Source organism: Lissotriton vulgaris, chromosome 5 (genome assembly GCF_964263255.1).
Source record: "Lissotriton vulgaris chromosome 5, aLisVul1.2, whole genome shotgun sequence".
Lineage (NCBI taxonomy): Eukaryota > Metazoa > Chordata > Amphibia > Caudata > Salamandridae > Lissotriton > Lissotriton vulgaris.
Window position 1 is genome coordinate 6,249,871 of NC_141693.1, and position 23,655 is coordinate 6,273,525.

At 44.0% G+C, this 23,655-nt stretch overlaps 1 protein-coding gene across 3 annotated transcripts in view; it reads right to left on the minus strand.

Moving 5' to 3' along the window:
- The window catches only part of HSD17B8 (hydroxysteroid 17-beta dehydrogenase 8), a 170,752-nt gene that overhangs the window by 84,710 nt on the left and 62,387 nt on the right, over positions 1 to 23,655 (minus strand). The window contains exon 1 of one of the 3 annotated variants that reach the window (XM_086920645.1): positions 22,105 to 22,355. The exons of 1 other annotated variant lie outside the window; for it this stretch is intronic. In XM_086920645.1, the coding sequence (XP_086776771.1) occupies positions 22,105 to 22,276 (172 nt within the window). In that variant the 5' untranslated portion in view covers positions 22,277 to 22,355. Of the gene's footprint in view, positions 1 to 22,104; positions 22,356 to 23,655 lie in introns of those variants that run through there. One more of the 3 variants, XM_086920644.1, reaches the window with a different exon arrangement.

Genomic DNA, 23,655 nt, shown 5'->3' on the forward strand with positions numbered 1-23,655 from the left:
CTCAGAACGGTGACCTAAACTCCACCAAGGGTCACCCGGAGAGACGCTAAACGAAGTCTGTGGTTCTGCCCGCTACCGAGCACCTTGAAGATGATGGAAGCGCCAAATAAGAAGATGATGGAAGCGCCAAATAAGAAGATGATGGAAGCAACAGGAAATACCCACTACAGAAACCCGAAAGCAGACAGACTCCACAGCTCAAAGACAATTGCACTTTTTATCACGATCCTTTTCTGCTTTCTCCTCATGACCACGCTCTGGATTGTGGAAGAAAATGCACCTGCTCACGAAACATTCCTGACCACAGCTCAGCCTACCACCATGAAGGAACATTACCTGATTTCGCTCTCTCCTCAACTCAGAGAGAGACGAAAGGAATTTTGGAATAACTCCTTTGTACAGTTGCTGCACCAGCACAATCTTGCCACCAACGCCACCAACTGTTGGATCTGTGGGTTGCTACCTCACGCCACTGGACACTCGATACCATTCATCCCTTCACCCTTCTCAGTTCATGGCTCTTGCCTTGCTTGGCTGATCCTCTTGCAAGAAAGTTATAAGGACAATTCCACCTCCAGCAAAACTGTAACGCATTTCTTCCATGAGGTCTGGCGAAACAAAACAAAGACACACTTCTGCCCACAGACCTCCAACGACTCAATCCACATGGACATCCCTGCTAAAGAACGAATTGAAATGCAGGTGTTCAACAATCCAACCAGACCCACCTTCTCCTACCTGCGGAAACGAACGGCTGCCACTCTAACTGTGGCCCTGCCAGTTATCAACGTCACTGGCCACATGTGCATAGAAGGGCTTGGGACACAGCTGGTAGGCCGTAGTGCTTGCCGTTTCTCCAGAACTTTGGACTCCACTGATCCACCTTCCTTTGTGTCGTCCCCAAATATGTATTTCGTCTGCGGCACAAAAGCTTACACCTGGCTCCCCAAAGGCTGGGGGGGCACTTGTTTCATCTCCTTCATCCTTCCTCCGACTTATGTGGCTCCAGCAAATCACCATAGACAAAAACAAGCCAAGGACATTGAACAAGCCGACTCAACAGGAGCGCAGTTCCTCGATGCTATGAAGGGACTTGTTCCACTCTGGGGCCCGATGGCAAACAGCCGTGCCATCCGACATCTGACCCAGGCAGTTGAGACAACAATGAACATCACAGCTGGTATCCTTGCTAACAACACCGCCGAACTTCAAGCGGTCCGCTTGGTGGCCCTTCAGAACCGCCTTGTCCTAGATGTGGTTCTTGCGGACCGTGGTGGAGCATGCCGCATTATTGGGTCCAGCTGCTGTACATACATACCGGACAACTCACCCTCGGTGTATAAGGCCATCGAACATCTTCACAGACTCTCTTCAGAAGTCCACCAGGAACAGGAAGAATGGTCGCTTGGTGGTTGGTTCTGGAACACCATTAAGAACTGGGGCTGGAGACTGTTCACCATTATCCTGATTCCTGTAGTTGTGATATGTGGTCTATGCTTAGGAATTCAATGTCTGCCACCTCTGTGTTCATTATGTACAAATTGTATTTGCCCTAAGACTGTGGACTTTGGAAACGAACGCATGGGAGCATTATATGATGCCGAGGTTAGGAATTTGATGAAGATTGACATTGAGTAGGCAAGCTGGCTAGATATGTTGAAAAGGGAGGACTGTTAAAAGTTAGGCTGCAAACGTCAACATTATCGGCGCCATCTTGCCCTTTTTGAGCCCATTCGTGCACGTAAGCAGCAGCCATTTTGAGCACCATGGCCTCCCTGCCCCTCACAGAATAGCCAGCGCTTCTCTCTCTCTCTCCTAACCTCGCAGGCACCCCCCTCTGCACGCTGACAACCCCCGCTCTCACATGCCTTGGGTCATAAACCCCTTTTTCGGCGCAGCTCTGCCTCGGAATCCCATCCTGTTCCCAGCGCGACACCTCCCTTCATCCCTTTCATAGTCCCAGGTCCTTTTGATACAAACCCCCTTTTCCTGTGTACCCGTTTGTCTTCCTCGTTCCCAGGCCACCACCTGGTCCTGCGGATACTGTTTATTGCCCCCCGTACAGTAGGAAGCTTCCCCCATCAAAGGATCCAAGAGTTGATCGAAGCCCCCACCCCATGAGATCCGATCAACCTCACACATTCCGTGAATCGGCGGAATGTCCTGCTGCGCGACAATCATCACCTGTTGTGACCGGGGTGGGGACTTCAACTGTAAATGTGTGTGGGAACGGGCCTGAAGGGGAGATCCCGAGGATGTCCTTTCATACTTCAAAGCATTGCAAGAATGTGTTACATGCAATAAAGTCCGTAAACCTGTGTATAAGAGGCCAGGCCTCAGAGATGCGGTTAGAGCACCTCGAGAAGATACCCTGTTGTCTGATTTGATGTGTTCTGTTCCGTCGGAATAAAACTTCTGTTTCCTGCCTTCCAGTCTCCAGCGCCTGCCTCTTTGTTTGGTAAACTTGAGTGGGTATAGAGGCGGCTAACGCCGGGCAAACTTCGGAAAAGGTCTTCTGCCTGTACCTTTTTTTCAACACCTTCCATGTACTTGCGTCTGTGCGTTTGTTACTTCTCTCTTGAAAAAGCATTTCCAATGCACTGCCCTATTTCTCATCCTGTATCTCTATCAATATCTTTAATCTACATATACTTACCTCCTCTATCAATATCTTTAATCTACATATACTTACCTTCTCTATGCATCTGTATACTTTCAATGTACTTGTGGATCTATATATTTATCACTTTCTTCTAATTAAGCATTTCCAATGCACTACCCTATTTCTCATCCTATATTTCTCTCAATATATCTTCTAGCCCAACGTTCTGACTCCTCTCAAACTTCTTTCTACTACTCTTTCCAATGCACTGCCCTATTTCTCATCCTATACATCTATCAATATATTCTCTACAACCACTCCCTCATTTATCCCAAACCCCATACCACTACTATGATCCCCAAAATAACCCTTTCTAGACTCTACCCTACTCTACCCCTCCTTGCATCATCTGACATCTCTTTTACTACACCGATCCCCAAAACAAACCTTTCAAAACTCTCCCCTCTGACTCTTCCCCTCCACAACCCCTTTTCACTTATCCAAAAGCCTCCTACTACTGCTATGACCTCCCCAAAAAAATCTAAATCCTTCACTCTTCTATCCCTCCACTATCCTTTTCAATCAAAATAACAGACTAACATGCTCACTTCTCAAATTTCATATTCCACTATACTATTTCACCACTAATCCTTTATTGGGTTCCAGAGTAGTGTTCTACTCGCCAAGAAAGCGCTTCAACACCTCCATCAGGGTTGCAAGCGCTATATAAATGCAAACCTTTTTCCCTTTTCTACCCTTCCCCAACCCTTCTCAATCCAAATAACTGAATAACAAATCCACCACTCAAATTACTTTCATATTTCCCTATACAAATTCAACACTAATCCTTATGGGTTTCAGAGTAACGTGCTACTCGCCAAAAAAGGGCTTCAAAAGCCCATCAGGGGTAGCAAGCACTATATAAATACAAACCTCTTTCCCTCTTCTATCCCGCCGCCTACCCTGCTCTATCCAAATAACTGAATAACATATCCACCACTCAAGTTACTCCATATTTCACTATACTAATTTTCAACACTAATCCTTTATGGGTTCCGGAGTAGTGTGCTACTCACCAGAAAAATGCTTCAACACCCATCAGGGGTAACGAGTGCTATATGAATGCAAACCTTTCTTCCCCTTCTATCCCTCGGCTATCCTTCTCACTCCAAATAACTGACTAATATGCACCACTCAAATTACTTTCATAATCACCATACTAATTCACCACTAATCCCTTATGGGTTTCCGGAGTAGCGTGCTACTTGCCGAAAAAAGACCTTTAACACCCCATCAGGTGTAACAAGCGCTATATAAATACAAACCTTTTTTCCTCTTCTATCCTTCTGCTATCCTTCCGAATCCAAATAACTGACTAACCTATCCACCACTTAAATTACTTTCATATTTCACTATACTAATTCAACACTAATCCTTTATGTGTTCCGGAGTAGCGCACTACTCGCGAAAAAGTGCTGTGATGCCTCGTCAGGGGTAGTAAGCGCTATATAAATGCAATTACAAATGTTTGAAGAACCCCCGGGAAGTGCTTGAAGAGCCCCCGGGAAGTGAAAGGCTGACCATATAGAAGTGATAAAACAACCTTCCTCCCCAATAAAGCGATAGAGTAGGGCTTAGGAGGTGAAATGTTCTCAAGAAGACAAACATTAGCCCTCCTACTGTGGAACTGAGAGAATAAACACCAACAAGCAATGGAATAGTCCCAGAGATAAAACAGCCCGGAGTGAAAGTAGTGTAGCAACCTCTGAAACATGATGGCACATCACTTAAGAAGAGACAGATTAGTCAGTGATGAAGGTACAAAAATAGCACTGTCCACGAGAGAGAGAGAACAGCCCTCCAGCTGCTGAGACAGAATAGACTCTGGAAGTCACACAAAACTCCTTTTAGAACATTTAGAACAGCCCATTCCATGGAGGCAGAGATTCATCCTTCCTCCTTGGATGTCATAGAGTTCCTGTCCAGATGTAACAGAAGAATCCGCAGGTAGTGATATTATAGACAAATGTTCTCTATGTAGTAGAATATGCCACACAGGAATACAATAACTACCAAAGAAATGATGAAATACGCCTGGCAGGGATACAATTGCTTTTAAAGAAGCGACAGTCTGGACTGATAGAGAAGTCCATGGGAAGTGACATCTTAATTATTTACTGTCATTCTCAATCTCATTAGTTCTTCTTGTCCTAGCCATACTCGCAAGGATATTCACCACAGGACAAGAGCAAAGAACCCGAGGCATGCTGGTGTTCGCTCAGCCCACCCAACTGTGTGCTATAAATCTATTGCTTAGCCCACATCTTTCCATACTATGAGACCAATCAAAGGCCAGCAAAGGGGCAGGTGGGCGGGTCCTAACAACTGTGACAAGGATGAGTACGACTAAGGATAATGAAGAATACCGGTACGTAACCAAGACATTATCCCTACATCCTTCACTCTCATTCTAGTCGCAAGTTATGAGGAATACCAGAGCCATGCTGGCCTTCGAACTCTGCATTAAAATAAAAAAACAGACCACCACAAATATCAAATCATTTTTTGGCAAATAAGTCAAAAATTAAACACATAACCCAATTATGGTTCCATTTTAGAACAGGACGCAACTCAAAACTCCCTGTCAAAAGAAACCTTCCAAACCAAGAGCCTGGATGTGATAAGGTTCATAAAGGTAAGAGGAGAGGCCCAGGAGGCTACTCCACCAACCTCCGAGAGACACACTTTGTGGGGATCTACTGTGAACGACATCATGAACAGTAGTCACACAAGGCTTAAGCCAGAGAAATAGTGCACCGAATCCACCTGTTAATGAAAATGGAGAATGCTTTCCTTCCATGAGCAGAACAACCAAAGATGAGAAAATGAGATCAGATCTGAGGAAGAGCCAGGATCCATCCAACTATATCAAAGCCGCACTCAAAACATCCGAAGAGTGCCGAAAAATGTCCCTTTGAGGTGAGGGACAAAATACAGATAACAGTTTACTGATATGGAAAGTAATTGTGATCCGGTTTTTAAAACTAGACCATAATCCAGAATCTTCAGTAAAGGGAGTTTGCACAGAAGGGCGGTAGCTCACCAATCCTCCGAGTCAAAGTTATTGACACAAGTCAAAGCATTATCATAGTCAAAAAGTTCAATTCTGCAAAGGTTGAAAGAAAGAATTCTGAAGAGACCTTAGCACAAGATGCAAGTCCCAAGGGGGAAGAGGACCATCATAGGTTGAGAAATAGAAAAATCCTCCAAGCAGCCTTGCGTCAAGGGATTCATCCTCATCAAGTTGCTAACTCCCGTCCATCCTCCTCAAAAAAGCTCACAAAAATGTGCCAATTGCTATCCGCTGAGCGGTAGTAAAAAAGATAAAAACAGCCATGTTCCTCTCAAATCCTCCACAAAGAAATTCATTGACAGACCTAGCGAAATAGCTCCAGAAGACTGCCAGTTCTGAAAATGTCTCGAATGCCAGAATATGCCTCTAGAGTGGATGGAGATCTTGTTCTCTGAACTTCTGAACAAAGGGGACCGGGAGATGCATATTCCTAACACCCACCCTCGCAAGCTCCAGAACGACAAACAAAGGAGAGGAAGACATTCAACAGCCAAAAGAGAAAGGAAGAAGAGTAATTTTCCAAGGAGAAGAAAGGGACATGGACTGAAGAGGGGACCATGTTCTGCATGGCCGTAAATAAAGGCCACTACCACATCTACTACTACTACTTGAAGTCTCTGAAAAAAACAAGGAAGCAGCGGAAAGGCATACAAAAGAGGATGACGCCAGGTTTAAACAGAACATCCACCCCAAGGACCCGGAGCAGGAAATAGAGAAACAAACCTGGGAGGTTGAGCAGTCTAAAGTGATGCTAAGACATCTAGAGCGGGTCTCCTGAGCCTCAGCATATGGTCCTGAAGATCTCCATCAACAGATCATAAGATTTGATAACTATTTTAATGAACTGGTCTGCTTGGAGAATGTCTTGACCTTTGATGTACAAGACCTTCAGAGAGAGCAAACAAAGAGCCTGGGTGAAACTTTTTATCACCAGAATGAGAGAAGTTGATCACCCGCCTACCTCTGTCTGTTTAAGTTGGCCATCGTTATTGAACTGTGATACCTAGGGAGAGCGAGCTTGTCATAACTGTTCGAACAAGTTTATGCAGATGTTCTAGAACAGAATGACAGTTTGTGTTAGAAGAATGCAGGCAACTCACTCCAGTTCGAAAATAAGTGACATTTACTAAAGCTCAATCTGCCTTTGATATAAAGAACATACGGAGTTACACGCCATCCTCTTGCGATTGCATTGATCATAAGCATCAGAGGGGAACAGGACGGAGTGGCAGACCTCGGTTCAGAGAATCTGGTTTTAGCCATCACTGAAGCTGAATGGAGAAATGAACAGATGATGGAATCATTCTCTCAAAGTCTTACAGAATATAATTTTAGTACTTGAAGATTTACCAGCAGAGGCCCAAGATGCAATATTATCCAGTGCGCCAGTAACACATGAGGTCATGTATCCATGCACCTTAAAAGAGGTGTGCTGCAGCTTGCTGACGGGATAGCAAAGCTGAAAAGATCAACCCTAGTCTTTCCCGTCTTAGAACAGGAAGGAACGCCACAACAAAGTCTGTTCTGAAGTGACCTCTTAAGAAGACGCGATTGTGTGTGACGGCATCAGCTGACCGTTTGCAAGGTCAAGGGGCGTTCCTGAACTGCTTTTAAACCTCTCAGAACCTCTTCCTGCGAGGGAGCATGGAGACACCAGCCAGCCTGGTAAGGAAAGGCATACCATTCGAGATAATGCAATAAGGACACTAATGGAGCAATCATCTTGATAAATACCCATGGAGCAGATCTGATTTAATGGGTGATACCAGGAACAGATGATACTTCCCTACCACACAGAACCTTTCACAAATCACTATACCTTACCACTTGTGAATACATAGCCATTTAACATGGAAAATTACAAAACAGTTGTTGTAAGTCTTGAATGTGCTATAATAATCCATTGCACTTTAGACGTATGTGTTCTGAGCTCATCCTCATCGCCAATATGAAATAAAATGATTCCGAAGGAGACAACCAGAGAGTGAATGATAGGTTTATTACATGTACGAGGATCATATACAGAAACCACACATTAAAGAAATATCCCGGTTATGTAACTGACAAGAGTTAGGTACAACTCTTAAACTTCACTTCAAGCACATGCAACTTAGAACAAAATACAAACATGCCAAACTGCATCAACGCCACTCTACTGGAAATATTCACACTTGAACTTCGAGTAATATGATGAAGTGAGCAATTGATAAATAAAGCAACTGAGGGGTGGCAAACATGCAATGCAGTAATCTATATCAAATAAATATACATAAGGTTTAGTATGAACATAAAGGCCCCTTCCAGAATTAAAAGGAGAATAGCCATCTTGAACATAATCTTCAAAATCCATTTGTTGAGACCTCTCAAATCGATAATCAGTCTGAATCCTCCTGTCGATTTGGGAACCAGCAAAATAAAGAATACAATTTCTTCCCCTCATCTTACTTCAGAACTGGTGCCACTGATCTTTTCTCAAGAAGCAAATGAACTGCGGTCACCATTACAGATTTTTTTTACAGGATTGTGCGGGCAAGGTGTGTGTATGGTGCTAGAATCTGGTGGAATAGTAGAGAATGTGTTTGGTAACCTCCTTAATAGTCTTCAGGACTCACACCCGAGGCGACTTCCTCCCAATCGACCGGAAATGACTTATCTAGCCGCCAACTGTCCACTTAAGGCCATCTTCAGCATAGTCAGAAGCGCTGAACATTGTTACGAAGAGAGGTATTCTCTTCCTGCTGAAAACTTCCTGGAAAGCTTTTGTCAAGCTGACCTTCTTCTACTGACAGTTCAATTGGGTGGGGAGGGGGGGGTTGTTCTCCTAGAACACAGGCAGAAGAAAGACTTAGATAATGCATACCTTGAAGTTGCTGAAGAGGAAAGATGTTGACAGAATGAAGAAAAAGGTTATTTTTTTTAAACTTCCTGTGAAGTTAGTCTTCTAACTCTTAACTAAAGAGTTTAACTCCCTCAAAAGGTAGAGGAAGATCTGCTGATTTTTGACCTACATTAGTATGCCACTCCTTTCAGAAAAGGTTAATGTGGGATGCAAAAGCAGCTCCTTCTGTCAAAGCTGAATTAAGTCATATGTAAAAGGAGATGCTAGAAAGAAATCCCACATGTCTCCCCGTGGCTTCTATTAAAGAGTAAGCCGATCCTTCTTGAATGGTCTTAAAGCGTTCTTTAAAATCAGACATAAGCTTATCTGGCATATTCTGCATAAACCCTCGCTCTCACGGCAAGTTGAGATCTGGCACAGGCTTTCTTTAGGGCAGACTTAATGTGCTTATCTGACTGATCCTTCAAAATACTCTCTTCCGCTTCTGATGTATAAACAATCAGATTGGCCACTTAGTGCCCTTTGCACCTGCTCACAAAAGGGCTCATACACCTGGTCAATAAGAAATACATTGACATAAATCTTGAAACATTAAGTTTATCTTGATCCTTCCACTCCCATAGTATGACAACCAGGAAACGCTTAGGCAAGCGAAGGCTCAGAGAAGGGGCTCGCAGACACTAAGTACAGGTTGAGAAGACCTGCAGGAAAGCTTTTCAACAGAACCCCAGACAAAGGAATCTTTAAATCTTCCTCTATACATGGAAATGAATCAAACGGATTGCCTCTCTGTCTGTACCTCACATCTGGAAGCAGGAGGGACACAAATTTGCACTGAAGACAATGTGTCAACAAGCACTGGAAATGCAATAGGTCTCGCATTAGGAAAGTTTGAGATATTGGTCTTATAAATGAATTTTTTTTAATTTATGTTTCGTTTTTTAAAATAGCTAAATTAATAGCTTTGTCATTTACAATGCCAATAGTTATAACTTTCGCAAATGTGACACCTATAGCATTTGTAATGCAACATGTTTTGTATTTACATGACTTAGATGTATTGATATTATAAATAACAATGGTTTTTGATTTTTTTTAATAATTAATACTTAAATAATTTATTTAATTTGTAACGGCAATAGCTTAAACTTTTTTAAATAACTTGTGAAGATTATGTTCAGTGTTTTTTATTGTGACGAAAATTCAAGAACAGAAGTGAAATATTAACATCTTTTTGTGATTTGTAATAAAGCTTGAAAACAGCATGAAACATTGAAAAAACATATTTGAACCAGTGATGCTGTGGTGGTGCTGAGTGATGCTGTGGTTGCGCTGAGTGATGCTGTGGTTGCGCTGAGTGATGCTGTAGTTGCGCTGAGTGATGCTGTAGTTGCGCTGAGTGATGCTGTGGTTGCGCTGAGTGATGCTGTGGTGGTGCTGAGTGATGCTGTGGTGGCGCTGAGTGATGCTGTAGTGGCGCTGAGTGAAGCTGGGATGGCGTTGAGTGATGCTGTGGTTGCGCTGAGTGATGCTGTGGTTGCGCTGAGTGATGCTGTGGTTGCGCTGAGTGATGCTGTGGTTGCGCTGAGTGATGCTATGGTGGCGCTGAATGATGCTGCAGTGGCGCTGAGTGATAATGTGGTGGTGCTGAGTGATGCTGGGGTGGCGCTGAGTGATAATGTGGTGGCGCTGAGTGATAATGTGGTGGTGCTGAGTGATGCTGGGGTGGCGCTGAGTGATAATGTGGTGGTGTTGAGTGGTGCTGATTGATGCTGTGGTGTTGCTGAGTGATGCTGTGGTGTTGCTGAGTGGGAGATGGAGAGAGGGAGAAAAAGGAGAGTAGGGAGAGGGAGAAAAAAAAGCAGGGCGAGGGATAGAGGAGGAGAGTGTGAGAACCATGTTATCGACTCCAGCACCATGAAATACCAGGAAGGCACGTTTGGTTTAGGAGCTTGATGCATAATAAAAAAAAACAAGCAAATAAATGGAAGCACTCGTCGTGGAAACGGGGAACCTTACAGGCTAGATTTTAATTGGGGTCAAGAACTGTGAATTAAGGGGATTCCGCCACGCAACATTACACTGTAGAAGTTGTGAATACAACGTGACTGGGTGTAGGCAGAGAAATTAGGTCAAACAAATGATATTCCAGAATACACTTCAGTCTTGAATCCGAAAATTTACCATGCAGGTAGTACACTGTAAATAAACATTTAGGATAATGCTAAGTTTGGCAGGCACATTTTTGCTTAGCAGCCGAGTGCTTTGCAGTGGCATGCTCAGTGTGAGGCAGTACAATTTACACAGCGACTACAACAAGCATTGGGGTGTATTAGTCAAACAAAGACGCAAGCACAGTGTGAGGGTGAGGGGGCAACGCAGGGGGGAGGATTACAAACGCAACGGGAGAGGGGAGCAATTGGAGTGCGGCGGAAGCATCAAAGCGCTGGGAATGCGTGGGGGAAAGGGGCGCAACACGGTGAAATAGAGCAAGCTGGCCACGCGCACATGCACGCAAGCTTGCAGCCATGGAAAACAGGGGTAGCAATTTGAAAAGCCCCTGTACCTAAAAAGACCATTATGCTGCTTATATGGAGGGCTCTGGCTATCCAATCCGAGCATGCTGACTCCACCCGCATTTGTATTGGAATGCATGATTCTTACAGCCCTTTAAAAGGGACCTTTACCAATCAAGTTTGAAATAATGCAGTACGCGTGGTACTTTCAAGCTGACAAATCATATGGCCATGCCTTTTGTACAATATGGTTTAATGCATATACAGTCGAAATGTATTGTAGACACTGTATTCAAGATAAAATTACCGTTGTTTAAATGCACGCACGGCACTGCATCCCCAGATGTTGATCAGAAATGATTTTTCGGCATGGCGTATGTTCAGCCCTCAGTTCCCTGCACAAGAGTAGCGGAAGAAAGGAATGCTGCACTGAACTTTCCATGATAGCTATCCCTGAAGTGTGTTTAAGACATTAACAGGGTGTTCATGTAACATATGATGCTCTGCTAAATTTTACATCGCGGCTGGCATTGCATCGTATGTGTGACGTTAACGTGACATGTAATACTGGTGAGCAATAGAAGGGAGCTGGTAAATGAATTATCAGTAATATGCTCCTGCTCCTAGATTCACCTAATGGGCAACGATACTGGATGCGTGAAGTCGTGGTGCGGTAATGAAATACCCATTCCCGACACTGATATAGCGTATGTGTAGCTGTAATATATAGTTATCTCGGAGGTGATGGTGCAGTCGGAAAATGGCTGCGAGGAAGACGGCCTCATGCTTTGTTAATATAGCGCTTTTATAGCCAACAATAGACTCATTCATTACGGAGAAGAGAGGCTGCGCCGCAAAAAAAAAAATGTATTGGGCAGGCTGGTGGCCTGAGAAGCGTCCGTGAATCAGGGGGCAGGGAGCCAACCCTTTGATGTAGCTCATGCCCTGGCGGCCGTGAAAACAAGAAGCCATCAACACACGCGGTTATCGTGACTGTGCACAAATTCGGCCCAGCCAAGTAAACAGAGTCAGACAAGTCATTGGGCGACATTGCTCATTTAGCTATAGAAAGTATTTCAAACATGCACCGTCTGCCTGTGTTAATGTTGCAGCCAATCAAACCCTAAACTCGGCATGAAGGTGGCTTTCATAAACGCACAAACTTAAAATTTCGCTCACAGACACTGCTTGGAGCTGAATTCAACTGGCTCGGTGAAAGTCATTCTTTGAAGCTGAAACTCTTACCTCCGAAGTTAGCTTGAAAGTTGCAGTTAGCCATAATCATTTACAAAATGTAATCAAAATTGAAGAACTTGGGTGAAAGTACGGCCGGCCGGCCGCTCGATGTTGTTTGGGAGGAGGGAGGGGTGAAAGTGAAAGTACGGCCGGCCGGCCGGCCGTGGCAGTGAATAATTAGGGGAGGAGAGGCAGAGCACACACTGGGGGAAGCTTGTGGGAGGGAGGCTGGTGGTTTTGAAGTGCAGCGCACAGCTTCAAAAATCCTGTGGGAGGGAGGCTGGTGGCTTTGAGGTGCACGCGCTTTTTGCCAATGTGCTTGCGCATTAAGCTTGCTTTTCATGGGTACTGCATGGAATCGCCCAATAGTTAAACTCTGGATAAGCCCCTATATTCTCGCAAGCGCATTGACAGGTGAGACCTAAAAATGATATACAGGACTCTATCTTCAAAACCCTCCTCCGAATAATCCTCTCACATACTTAGATGTTTCTAAGAGAGGAGAGAGACCTGGAGCAGGAAGAAGAAGAGTCTTCAACAATTATTTGATTCAAATAAAATCAGAAATAATCTAAAATATATATATATTTAAGCAATACAAATATATCACTTCATTCGCAGGCAGAACAAAGTAACAGGATAAAAGAGAGCACTGTTTGCTTTCTGTATTCAACATACTACACTTACCGCTGCACAGCTTCAGGCAAGCAAGTGTTGTACAAAGTGACCAAAGCTCACTTATATGCTGCAGCCCACCCACTCCTCTACAAGGTTAAAGGTAGCTAAATCCTGGCCTTGCGGGGATCAATACAGATTCTCCTGCCACGGAGCTCAGTGTTACACAACCAAACCACTCTGTGCCCGGCACAGAGCAGACGATGAGTGCAAACATCAGAACCCTGGGCCATGCAGTGATCCTATCAACCAGATCCTCCTCTCAGTCATGAAACAGTAGCAGGAACTGGAATGTTGGGTTAGCTATACACTCACAGTGCCAAGTTGGGCGCGCAGTGCACTTCTTGTGTCCTGGGGTGAGAACACCTTATAAGTTACAACTAGGATGAAAGATATAGCTTTAATGTATGTTTGTGTGTATATATATATATATATATATATATATATATATATATATATATATGGTATTTCGATTGCACAAATACACCCAAAAGGCAGCGGAATGCTGTACATTGTAAAAGACAAGCAAGAAATCAACAGCTACAAGGAGTTGTAGCTAGGTTGAGGACGGTTGATGCTTTGTGATTCTGGGCCACATGCATTAAACATTTTTCCGGTCGCAAACAGGGCGATTCACAGAATCGGCCCGTTTGCGACCGGAAAAAGGCCTTTTCTGATGCATCAAAGGCCTTGAATTGGCAAATTAGGTTATCACAATTTTTTACGATGACTTAAATTGCTAATGCATTTTAGGGAATCGCAATTTGCAATTCCCTAAATGCGATGTAAGTAGCATTTCAAAAATGTGACTTTGCATTTAGGAATCGCAAATTACCATCAACTTTGGGTAGATGGTAGTTTGAAAATCCTTTGAAAAATGCACAAAACTGCATTTTTTCAAAGTGACATGTGGTGCACACACATTTCCTTAGGGCGTGTGTGTGAGCTACATGTGCACACTTATCAGGGGAGCCTTAGGTCCCCTAGGAATTGCATTTGCAATTTGCTATTACCAATTTAGTAACAGCAAATTGCAAATGCATTCCCGTTAATTCCTATGAACCTGTAGGCCCATATGAATGAATAGGAATGCACTCCCTAATAGCAAATCGCAATTTGCGATTCGCTATTAGGGATGGTTTACAAATCACAATTTATTTTGCGATTCCTACATGCATAAAGAATTGAGATTCCTAAATAGTGATTCCTTAAAAATCGCTATTTAGGAATCACAATTCCTCATGTTGATGCACGATGCCCATAGTGTTCTTTAAAAAAGATAAGTCTTCCAACACTTTCCTAAATTGAAGAATTGTTGTGGCGGCCCTGATGGATAGGTGGTTGTTGGTCCAGAACCAGGGTGGATAGATGGATAAGACCCGTAGTCAGCCCTGGATTGGCCATATTGGTCAAGGGTAATTTCTTGGTGGTCTGACTGGGTGGTGGCTGGTTTTGGAGCTGGGAGGCCAGATGGCAGCGTTTCCTGCCTGCATCGCTTCAGTGATTTAAAAGCAATGCAATACAAATAGTTTTAAAGCATGCAGGTCAGACCACACCTACTTCAAAACCTTCTGTTTTTGGTTTTGGTTGGTAGCTTCCTCCAGCAGGCTCGTACTGAGTAGCGCTGACTTTCAGGTCTTATGGGGGAAGTGATTGAGGGGTCTGTTGTTGCTTGGCTCAGAGAGACAAGTACATATATGATAAAGACTCTTCAAAATTCAAAACAATGTATTTCTTTGTAATGGGACTGTTGCAATGAATTCCCGTGTGGAGTATTAAATTATACCATTGCATTAACTGACCATTGTATAAGGGATTTAAGGCATGCTCGTAGAAACATCCAAGCCCCTCCACTTGACGACGATGCTATTAGTGAACCAAGAGGGGAATCAGTTCTCTTTTACCCCTTACATGTGACCTAGGGTAGTTCTACAGATGTAGTAACATTACAGTATTTTTTTGTGCATTGCACTCCCTGAACTGATCTACCTAAAGGTGCTCTTGTGATGATGAAGGAAAAGGAGGCCCGGTGAAAAAATGTGTTTCCTAGGATCACACAATGTGTTCAAGGGGAAGCCGGGAGTGATGCAAGGTTTCCAGTCTTCATCTTGTGCAATTCGGCCACTACATGGTTATCTCTTTCATTTTTTTTAAATCAAAGCTTGATCTTTGTGTTTATTTCTTTGAAGCAATAAATCAGTGCACTGTGTTAAATGCACCCAAGGAATGGGGTTTCTAATGTTTCGGGAGGGTTGTGTTTTAATGCAGAAGCTAAAATGAAAAACAGAGCATTCCACCCTGGTCAGTACATTTAGACCATTTGTACCACATAACTAAAACTCTTGATTCATTCTCACCCATTCTTGAATTCATTCATCCACCCACTCCTCACCCATCCAACTATTTATTCATTAGAGCCATGCAGTCATGTCTCCAATCTCCATCCATTCAATGACTGAACAAGGTTCTAAATTTAAAAATGTGTTGTAAAATGCATCATATTTGTAACTTTTTTCCAAAAACATTTGGGGGTAGAACCCTCTAGAGATTCCTTGCAGTAGTCAGGCTTACTCGCAGCATGCAGTATAAGGGAGCTGGTATAACAAAATTTGCCAAAACATGTATTGGTTCCTAATCCGGCCCTGCCTGTTGTGTCTCCTTTTTAGGTCTCGGCCTAGCGGACACTGCGCAGCAGTGTCGCCCAGCCGAGATTTTATGTTTACAAGTATGGGGGCTTGAACCCGCCCCTCTTCTCCATTGGCTTGGTTCCTAAACGGAGGCCAGCCATTGGAGGAGAGGGGCATCCTCCATTCAAGCCCTGTCTTTTTGGGATTCGGGGGGGGTGTTTTTTACGTTCTCTCTTTTCTTTCTCTCCTCTTCCCATTGGCTGGATTTTTAACTTCCAGCCAATGGGAAGAGGAGAGAAAGAAAAACACGCCCCCGAATCCCAAAATGACGCTGCGCTTCTCCAAGGCGTTTCTGCCTCGCCTCGGAGAAACATGGTGGTCTCTGAGTGTCTGTCCCTCGGTGCCCGCTTGTTGTACTTGCAAATCAGTTTATTTCTGCTTTGTATACATTAGGAAATTTTTCCATCTTCATATAAAAGTCTTTGAGGCCCAGCGCGCGCGCCTCTGGATCAGCGGTCCTCTCCCCCGTCGGCTGATTCCTCGCTGCCCTCGGTTCCTCACTGATAAGCTGCCCCTTGCAGGAGAATTACTGGAGCCCTGCGTGGAAACAACGGATAAAACATCAGACGCCGCGGAGTGCTGCAAGAGGGCCATTGTTGCGCTCCGCTGATAGCTCATTCCGTCTTCACCTTGTCCAAATAAACACTCTTCCAATGTACACAGCGACTGAACAGGGCCGTCTCTCTCCACCGGGCAGCGAAGGCCAATTAAGGCCCCGAGCTCACTCAACGACGGACAGAAACACACCACAAATGTGTCCACACGGTAATGCTGCTTGTAAGCGACACGTCTTTCTGCTGTTCTTCTTGTGGCGTTGGTCTCCAAGCACGTAATAACCATTTCTGTCCGCAATGACCGAGTACTGCTACCAAGAATTTCGACTGGCTCGATCTTAAGCCAAGAAAATCCAACGTGACGTAACATTATTTATTTTTAATTGACTTCATCGTTTTCATCGTTTTCAATTGGTCTTTACTATTGGCGTCACCGTAAGAAAATTCGGAAGATGAAAATAATAGTAGTTCTCATACGTGGACTTGTAGGCCTGTATAATAAGAAATACCAAACTACAATCCCCACAATCCAAAGCGTAGTTAGAAAAGGCAGGGCTGCAGGGAGATGACACCTATATATGTCGACACAGAACATACATTATCAAAGAATATAGAGAGGTAAAGAAATACGAGGATACGGATATTAAGATTAAGAAGAGAGAAAGGGGCAGTGTGAGTGTGTGCGAATGCGCACCTGCACATACAGGGGCATGTACAGTGGTGATTCGCACATCTAGCCAACATAACATTTGTGTGTACAGTAACCATACATTTATTGGTGAATGCGCTGCAAACACAGGATTCAGTATGGTTGCACTTTTCTCATGAAGCAGGCAGTAATTTTACATCTTCCCACGGAGGCGCTTTGAATTTTATTTCATTTAGAGGCTATTGATCATTTTTGCTTTTCTCATAAAATGTTAATACTTCCGATTACAAGGGATGAAATCGATAACATACAGTCCTTTCATTCGAAGAGAATGTATTTTAATTAGGAATGTAGCCCACTGGGATCAGAAAAAGTTTCGATTTCACCAAAGCCTGTTCAAGAGTTAAAGATCACCCAGCCTACTGCTGCCCCCGCCGATCCATATGTCTGCATCCTGATGCGGATGAGCGACAGCTGCCTGGGCTGAAACACGACAGCCCCAAACCACTTACTCCCACCCTGTCCAGGGAGTTAATGTTTTCATCTTCTCCTGTCCATCATGTAAGACGTCCCGGTGTGGATTACAGGATCTTCACTTGTTATCACTGATGGCAATGCCATGACTTTACAGCAAGCAGTAAGGATCCGTGTGCCTGTGTGTCGCACGCATTACGAGTGATAGACTAACGCACAACCAGAGTGGCTGTTTACACCCCATGTGTCGTTACACAGACACACCTGCAGTTCTCACGGGCGCCTTAACCCGTTGCATTGACTCCCTCCCCTTCCTCTGTAACTTCTGTGGTTTCTTTGAACCCCGGCCGCCATTCAGAGCCGGCCTGTGCAGCGCTTAGCAACTGCATTATTAAGCGGTTGTCGGGTGGCCGCTGGGCTGCTCTGCAGTGGATGGGACCCCTCGCTGCTGCACAGCCCGCTGCACACTTCTGTATGCACGGTCAGCCGGGGATGTGCTGCTTCTCACAACCCATATAAGGCGCTGCCAGCAAGAAGGCTTTTGTTCTTCTGGTGGGACGCTTACTTTTCTTTTGCACTTTTCTTCATTCAGCAAAGCTCAGTAAAATTGCTCAGTGGTGCTTAAGTAATAAATATAGATACATTAGTACATATTATACCTATTTATATCAAGAAATGCACATATCTTTAGATAAATATAATTAATGTAAATGTATATCCTCTACCTCCACCCTGACTCCTCCCAAACCATATTCTACTACCATGATCTCCAAAATAACCCTTTCTAGACTCTTCCCTCCTCTATCCCCCCTTGGGTCACCCCAAAAACTCATTTTAATACTATAATTTAGCAAACTACCCTGCTAAATTTTTCTTTCATGCATCCCTCCTCTTTACTCATCCCAAACCTCATCTCCCAATAAACACTATCTAGACTCTTCAATCTTCTATCCCCCACTATCCTTTTCAATTCAACAAACACTCACATGTCCACTGCTCAAATTAACACATATTTCCCTTCCTAACCCTTTCTGGGTTCTGGAGCAGTGTGCTACTCGCTGAAAAGTACTTCAATGCCTCATTAGGGGTAGTAAGTGCTTTATTAACCCCTTCGATACTATTGACGGAACGGTTCCGTCATGAGCGTCAGTTGGCCTGTGCTCATGACGGAACCGTTCCGTCATGAGCCCGTTGGCTCATTACAACGTTCAGCACAGCGCAGGAATCTGCGCCGCGCTGAAGGTGTTAATACAATTAAAATAAAATGCAGGCGTTGGGTTCTGCCCTGATGTAATTTTAAGGATTTATTTGGCCTGCTTTCAGCCCGGTGGGCATAGGCAGGTGTGTTTTAATAATGCAATGTTGTAATGCTTTTGTTGTTGTGCTTTTGGTCTTTCAGCACTATGTTTGATTTTTTTGACACCGTGCATTGCGTGTGGTGTCACTGCAACTTTTTTTCAATTGTCTTAAAGGGTCTAAAAGGTACCAGACGAGATGGAGCACTGCTTTGATAGTGGGAGGCCCTCCATTTCCTGTCACTAATATAGTAAAGAGACGATTCGGTGAATGAGTGGAGCGTGGGTGCCAGTCACCGCTGTCCTTTCTGTGCCCTCTGCCAACCTTAATATCCCCTCCACTCGCTTGTGTGTGTGGGTGGGTGGGTGGCTCTGTGTTTGTGTGGGTGGGTGGCTCTGTGTGTGTGGGTGGCTCTGTGTGTGTGGGTGGCTCTGTGTATGTGTGGGTGGCTCTGTGTATGTGTGGGTGGCTCTGTGTATGTGTGGGTGGCTCTGTGTATGTGTGGGTGGCTCTGTGTATGTGTGGGTGGCTCTGTGTATGTGTGGGTGGCTCTGTGTATGTGTGGGTGGCTCTGTGTATGTGTGGGTGGCTCTTTGTGTGTGCGGGTGGCTCTTTGTGTGTGCGGGTGGCTCTTTGTGTGTGCGGGTGGCTCTTTGTGTGTGCGGGTGGCTCTTTGTGTGTGCGGGTGGCTCTTTGTGTGTGCGGGTGGCTCTTTGTGTGTGTGGGTGGGTGGGTGGCTCTGTATGTGTGTGTGGGTGGCCATGTGTGTGTGTGGGTGGCTCTCTGTGTGTGTGGGTGGCTCTGTCTGTGTGTGTGGGTGGCTCCGTCTGTGTGTGTGGGTGGCTCCGTCTGTGTGTGTGGGTGGCTCCGTCTGTGTGTGTGGGTGGCTCCGTCTGTGTGTGTGGGTGGCTCCGTCTGTGTGTGTGGGTGGCTCTCCGGGTGTGTGGGTGGCTCTCCGGCCCCTCTCGCCTACCGTCTACCGCCCCGTCAAGGGCAAATGATCACATAAATCACGTTTTTGGTTTTACAGTTTGAGAAACCAAGGTGTCTCCACTTAACTCCTTGGTGTTGGAACTCATTGCCTTCAATAGTGCTTCCACACGCAACACAATTGCCGCATCTGTGGTGCCCCTCTAAACCCGCCGAACATTAAATAGAAGGCGAGGCCGATATACCTACAGCCCCGGACGGGGTGGTAGACTGGAGGCGAGAGGCGACGCCTCGTTCTACCAAAGGCACAGGTATGAAAACCTGCTTTCACAGCTAAGCGGTCTATAAAAATCTAGGAATTTTTGTAATTATTGGGCACTTACAAGTGTGTTATATAAACAGGTAGACGTGGCAGGATTTAAAGAATAAGAGAAAAAGAAAAAACGAAGTCCCTCGAGCGGTACCATCACGTGATCTGAAGGTACAGGATGGGTTTGGTAATCATATGTACCCATATAATTTTAATCATATACATATACTCATATACAAGGGGTATCTGAAAGCAGGCTATGTGTCATTCAATTAGGCTCACAAGAACAAGAAAACGACATTCCTCCGCCCCCCGGTGCACCGCAAGATAGCGCAAACCAAGGTATGAAAAACCACCCCAAAAAACAGTATTAGGTGGTTTGCAAACCCCTGATATTGTGTTGAGCAAAAATAGACAATATGTTGTTTGTTTCACAGACTGTTTCTTGTGGAATAAGTTGCCCAGCTTGACAGTTGAAGAAAAGAATTGTGTCCAGTGATAGAAGTTAAACTACATAGTATCACACAGGTACATTTGTTCCTTATCCAAACGTTTGAATTTCAACAAGAGAGGCCAATTGGTTGTTTTAAAACTTTGTTTTTCTGCATCCTAACAGAATAATACACAGCCCTGATGATGGTTTGGACATTCATGGTCCGAACCTGAAACGCGTCGGCTACCCCAGCAAGAGCGAATTGCAACAACTAGTGTGTTTCAGGAAAATAGCGATACATGTTTCTATCTACTCTTGTAATGTAGTAACTTCTTTTTTATGTTAAGAATTTTGATCATTGAATTGATCTAATATATTGCAAAACTGTTGCACTGCAATTTATACTGATTGTTGGATGTAATATTGATGTTTACGGTTTGATATTTTCGTAATATGCTTTTTGTCAATTGTCCATTTAATAGGTTTGTTAATAATTGTTTGTTTTGTGTATTCTCTTTCTGCCATTTGAAATGATTTTTTATGAAAGAATATGATTAAAAGGTATAAATAAATATACCGGACCGGATTTAATACAATAGTTTATTTGGTCCTCAATTTAAAAATAACTTGAGAGGGGGCAATCTTTTGTGTATTATAATTATATAGGGCCCAGCCCTCCCTCAGCCCCACCAAGGGCCTACCTCCTTTTTGTGTGCAACACAACAATTACGGCAGGAGGCTCTAGATTTTTGAGCCACAAATGGTTTTATTTTAGCTGCCTCCCCCTAAAAATTGTCTCAACTTCAATTTAATTCCTTCCGGAAAATAAATTGTCCCGATTCTGTTTTCAAGATTTCTCTCTTTCCTATTTCCAAATGTTGGTATGTATTTAACCTTTAGAAAATCATAAAGGTTGCAGGGTTGCCGCCTTTCCAAGCGAAAAATACTGCCAAATTGTTGCTGTTTTAAGAGTCTGCAAAGGCCCAGTCATGATAATAAATAGGATTTTAAACAAAATCAAATGCATTCATTTGTAACATGACTTTTCTACCTTTTGTTTACTTTAATTATTATTCAGGGATCGTTAACTCAGCACATTTTAAAGTGCCTTATTTTATATTTGCCGTTTGAAGTATATATAGATAAATGCTAAAATGCAGACTTGAGGTACATTTGCATATTTTTGTGCCAGCCAGAACATGAAAATACCGGTGGTGCCAGTAGAAAACCGGTCAGGTGGCAACCCTAATAGGAAGTGATGCCCTGTCCCTCAGAAGGTGACAGGGGATCCCTCAGGGAGTGATCTCGTAGCCCTCCAGAAAATTAATAGAGCAACTATCCCAAAGTGATACATCCAGGTGAGAGGCCATACCCTAGAAGCTGATGGAGCATACTTTATTTATTTAGAGGTGGAATAACCCTCGAGGGGTGACACAACAGCCTTCAAAAAGTGACAGCATGCCCACCCAGGGCTACTTAGTACCCCCATGCCATGCATCACACCATCAGAACAAAACTGCAATTCCCAGAATGCACCGCTCTGGTTTCTAAATATCCCAGAATGGCTTTACCGCGTTCATGGGACCGTCTCCCTCTCCCATGGAAGTCTTGGGGGTTAGCCATCAGTGCCAGGGTTGGCCAACTACCCTGGACAGAGCACAACCCCCCACCCCACACACCCCTTTGAAAGAGGCTGGTCACATGGAAAACAGACATAGCCATCGGAAGCGAGAGGAGAGCCCCTCGCACATAAGGACGCATTCTCCTCACCCGTCACCAGGGCCAGCCTGGACGCGAGCCTCAGCGGCGACGCCATCCCAGGGAGCTCACAGCACCTTTGAAACTTAAAACTCAGGTTTTGTGTACACAGGTCAGCGGGCGGCCATCGTGGAACGGGGTGGTTGCCGTTCACTACCAGGAGAGGAGCGCAAAAGGCGGCCATCTTGGCGCCCTGGTCATTCTGCAAAGGTCAAGTCTGTTCCCCGCAGTTAAACGATCCTGGGCAGCGGCCATCTTGGAGTGGGATGACGCTTCATTACTGCACTATAAAGGAGTATTGGTAATTGGAAGAGTTATTATAGCCACGGCCTCGGAAATTATACGGCAGGTGAGGACCAAATTATGCGTCAGGGTCTACTAAATTATGCGGCCAGAAAATGCAAATGATGTGGCATAATGTGGCACATTTTGTGATAGTATTTAATTACCTTGTTATTTTTACACCTTGCACTAATGTTTCACCTCAGCATACATGCCAACATTTTGAACATTGTAGGAGGGAGATTTTGAGGGAAATCTTGAGTATTGCTTTTTCCCTTTGACTTACATTGAAAAAAATTAGATGTTAGGCGGAAGACACCTATAATAAAGCACTTTTGGTGCTAAAGAGGAAGTCTCTCGCTTGAATCGGGCCTGTTGGCATGAATGCATTAGTACCAGTCTGAATCCAAAGACAGTAATAAGCAACAGAATAAGCATTAACAATGCAATAGGTCTAGCCTTTTATTAAGTTAAAGCCATTTGCTTTGCTATACAATAACATTAACAAAGCAAATGACTTTAACTTAATCAAAGGCGAGGCATGTTGCATTTTCAATGCTTGTTTTGTTACCTGATAATCTTTTCTACCACTCACTTCTTCCAGTCATACCATTCTCTTGGGGTTTATATGGTAAATAAAAAGCAGTTCGAAATGTCCCTTTGTTGTTACTTCCGTATGCTAGCCTGCTAGAACGGTGTCAAACAGGTGAAAACTTCATAAACCATTCTCCAAGAAATGTCACAATAGGCCTAAAGTCCGGAAAGGAGGGAATGTTACAAGACAGTCAAAGTAAAAACATAGGAAACATGCATTGGCAATGCCAATAGGTCTTGGCTACATGAGATCTTTTGGGTTAGTCAATGTTTTTTAGCCATGTTGCATAGCAGTGCAACCACTGTACAACGTGGCTGAAAGTAAAGAAAATAGCTATGATGATCAACGCAGGCCGTGTCATAGCCCGTTTTTTTGTTTTTTTTTTTGTTTTAACTTTCATCCATGTTGTACAACAGTTACAGTGCAAAACATCTAAAAGATATTTCAAACAAGCATTGGCAAAGCAACATGGTTTTGCCTCTGCCCAATGTATTGGTTTTGGCAATGGTTTGTACAACAGCAGCATGGCAAAAACTTTAAAAAAGCTCTGTAATTCGGTCAAAGCTATCGCGCCCTAGTGCTTTTTTTTTTAACTTTAAGCCATGCGCCGCTGTGCAACATGTTTTAAAAAATAGCAAAGCCAATAGTGAAAAGCCTTACAAATGAAGGAGAAATATCCAGCAGTT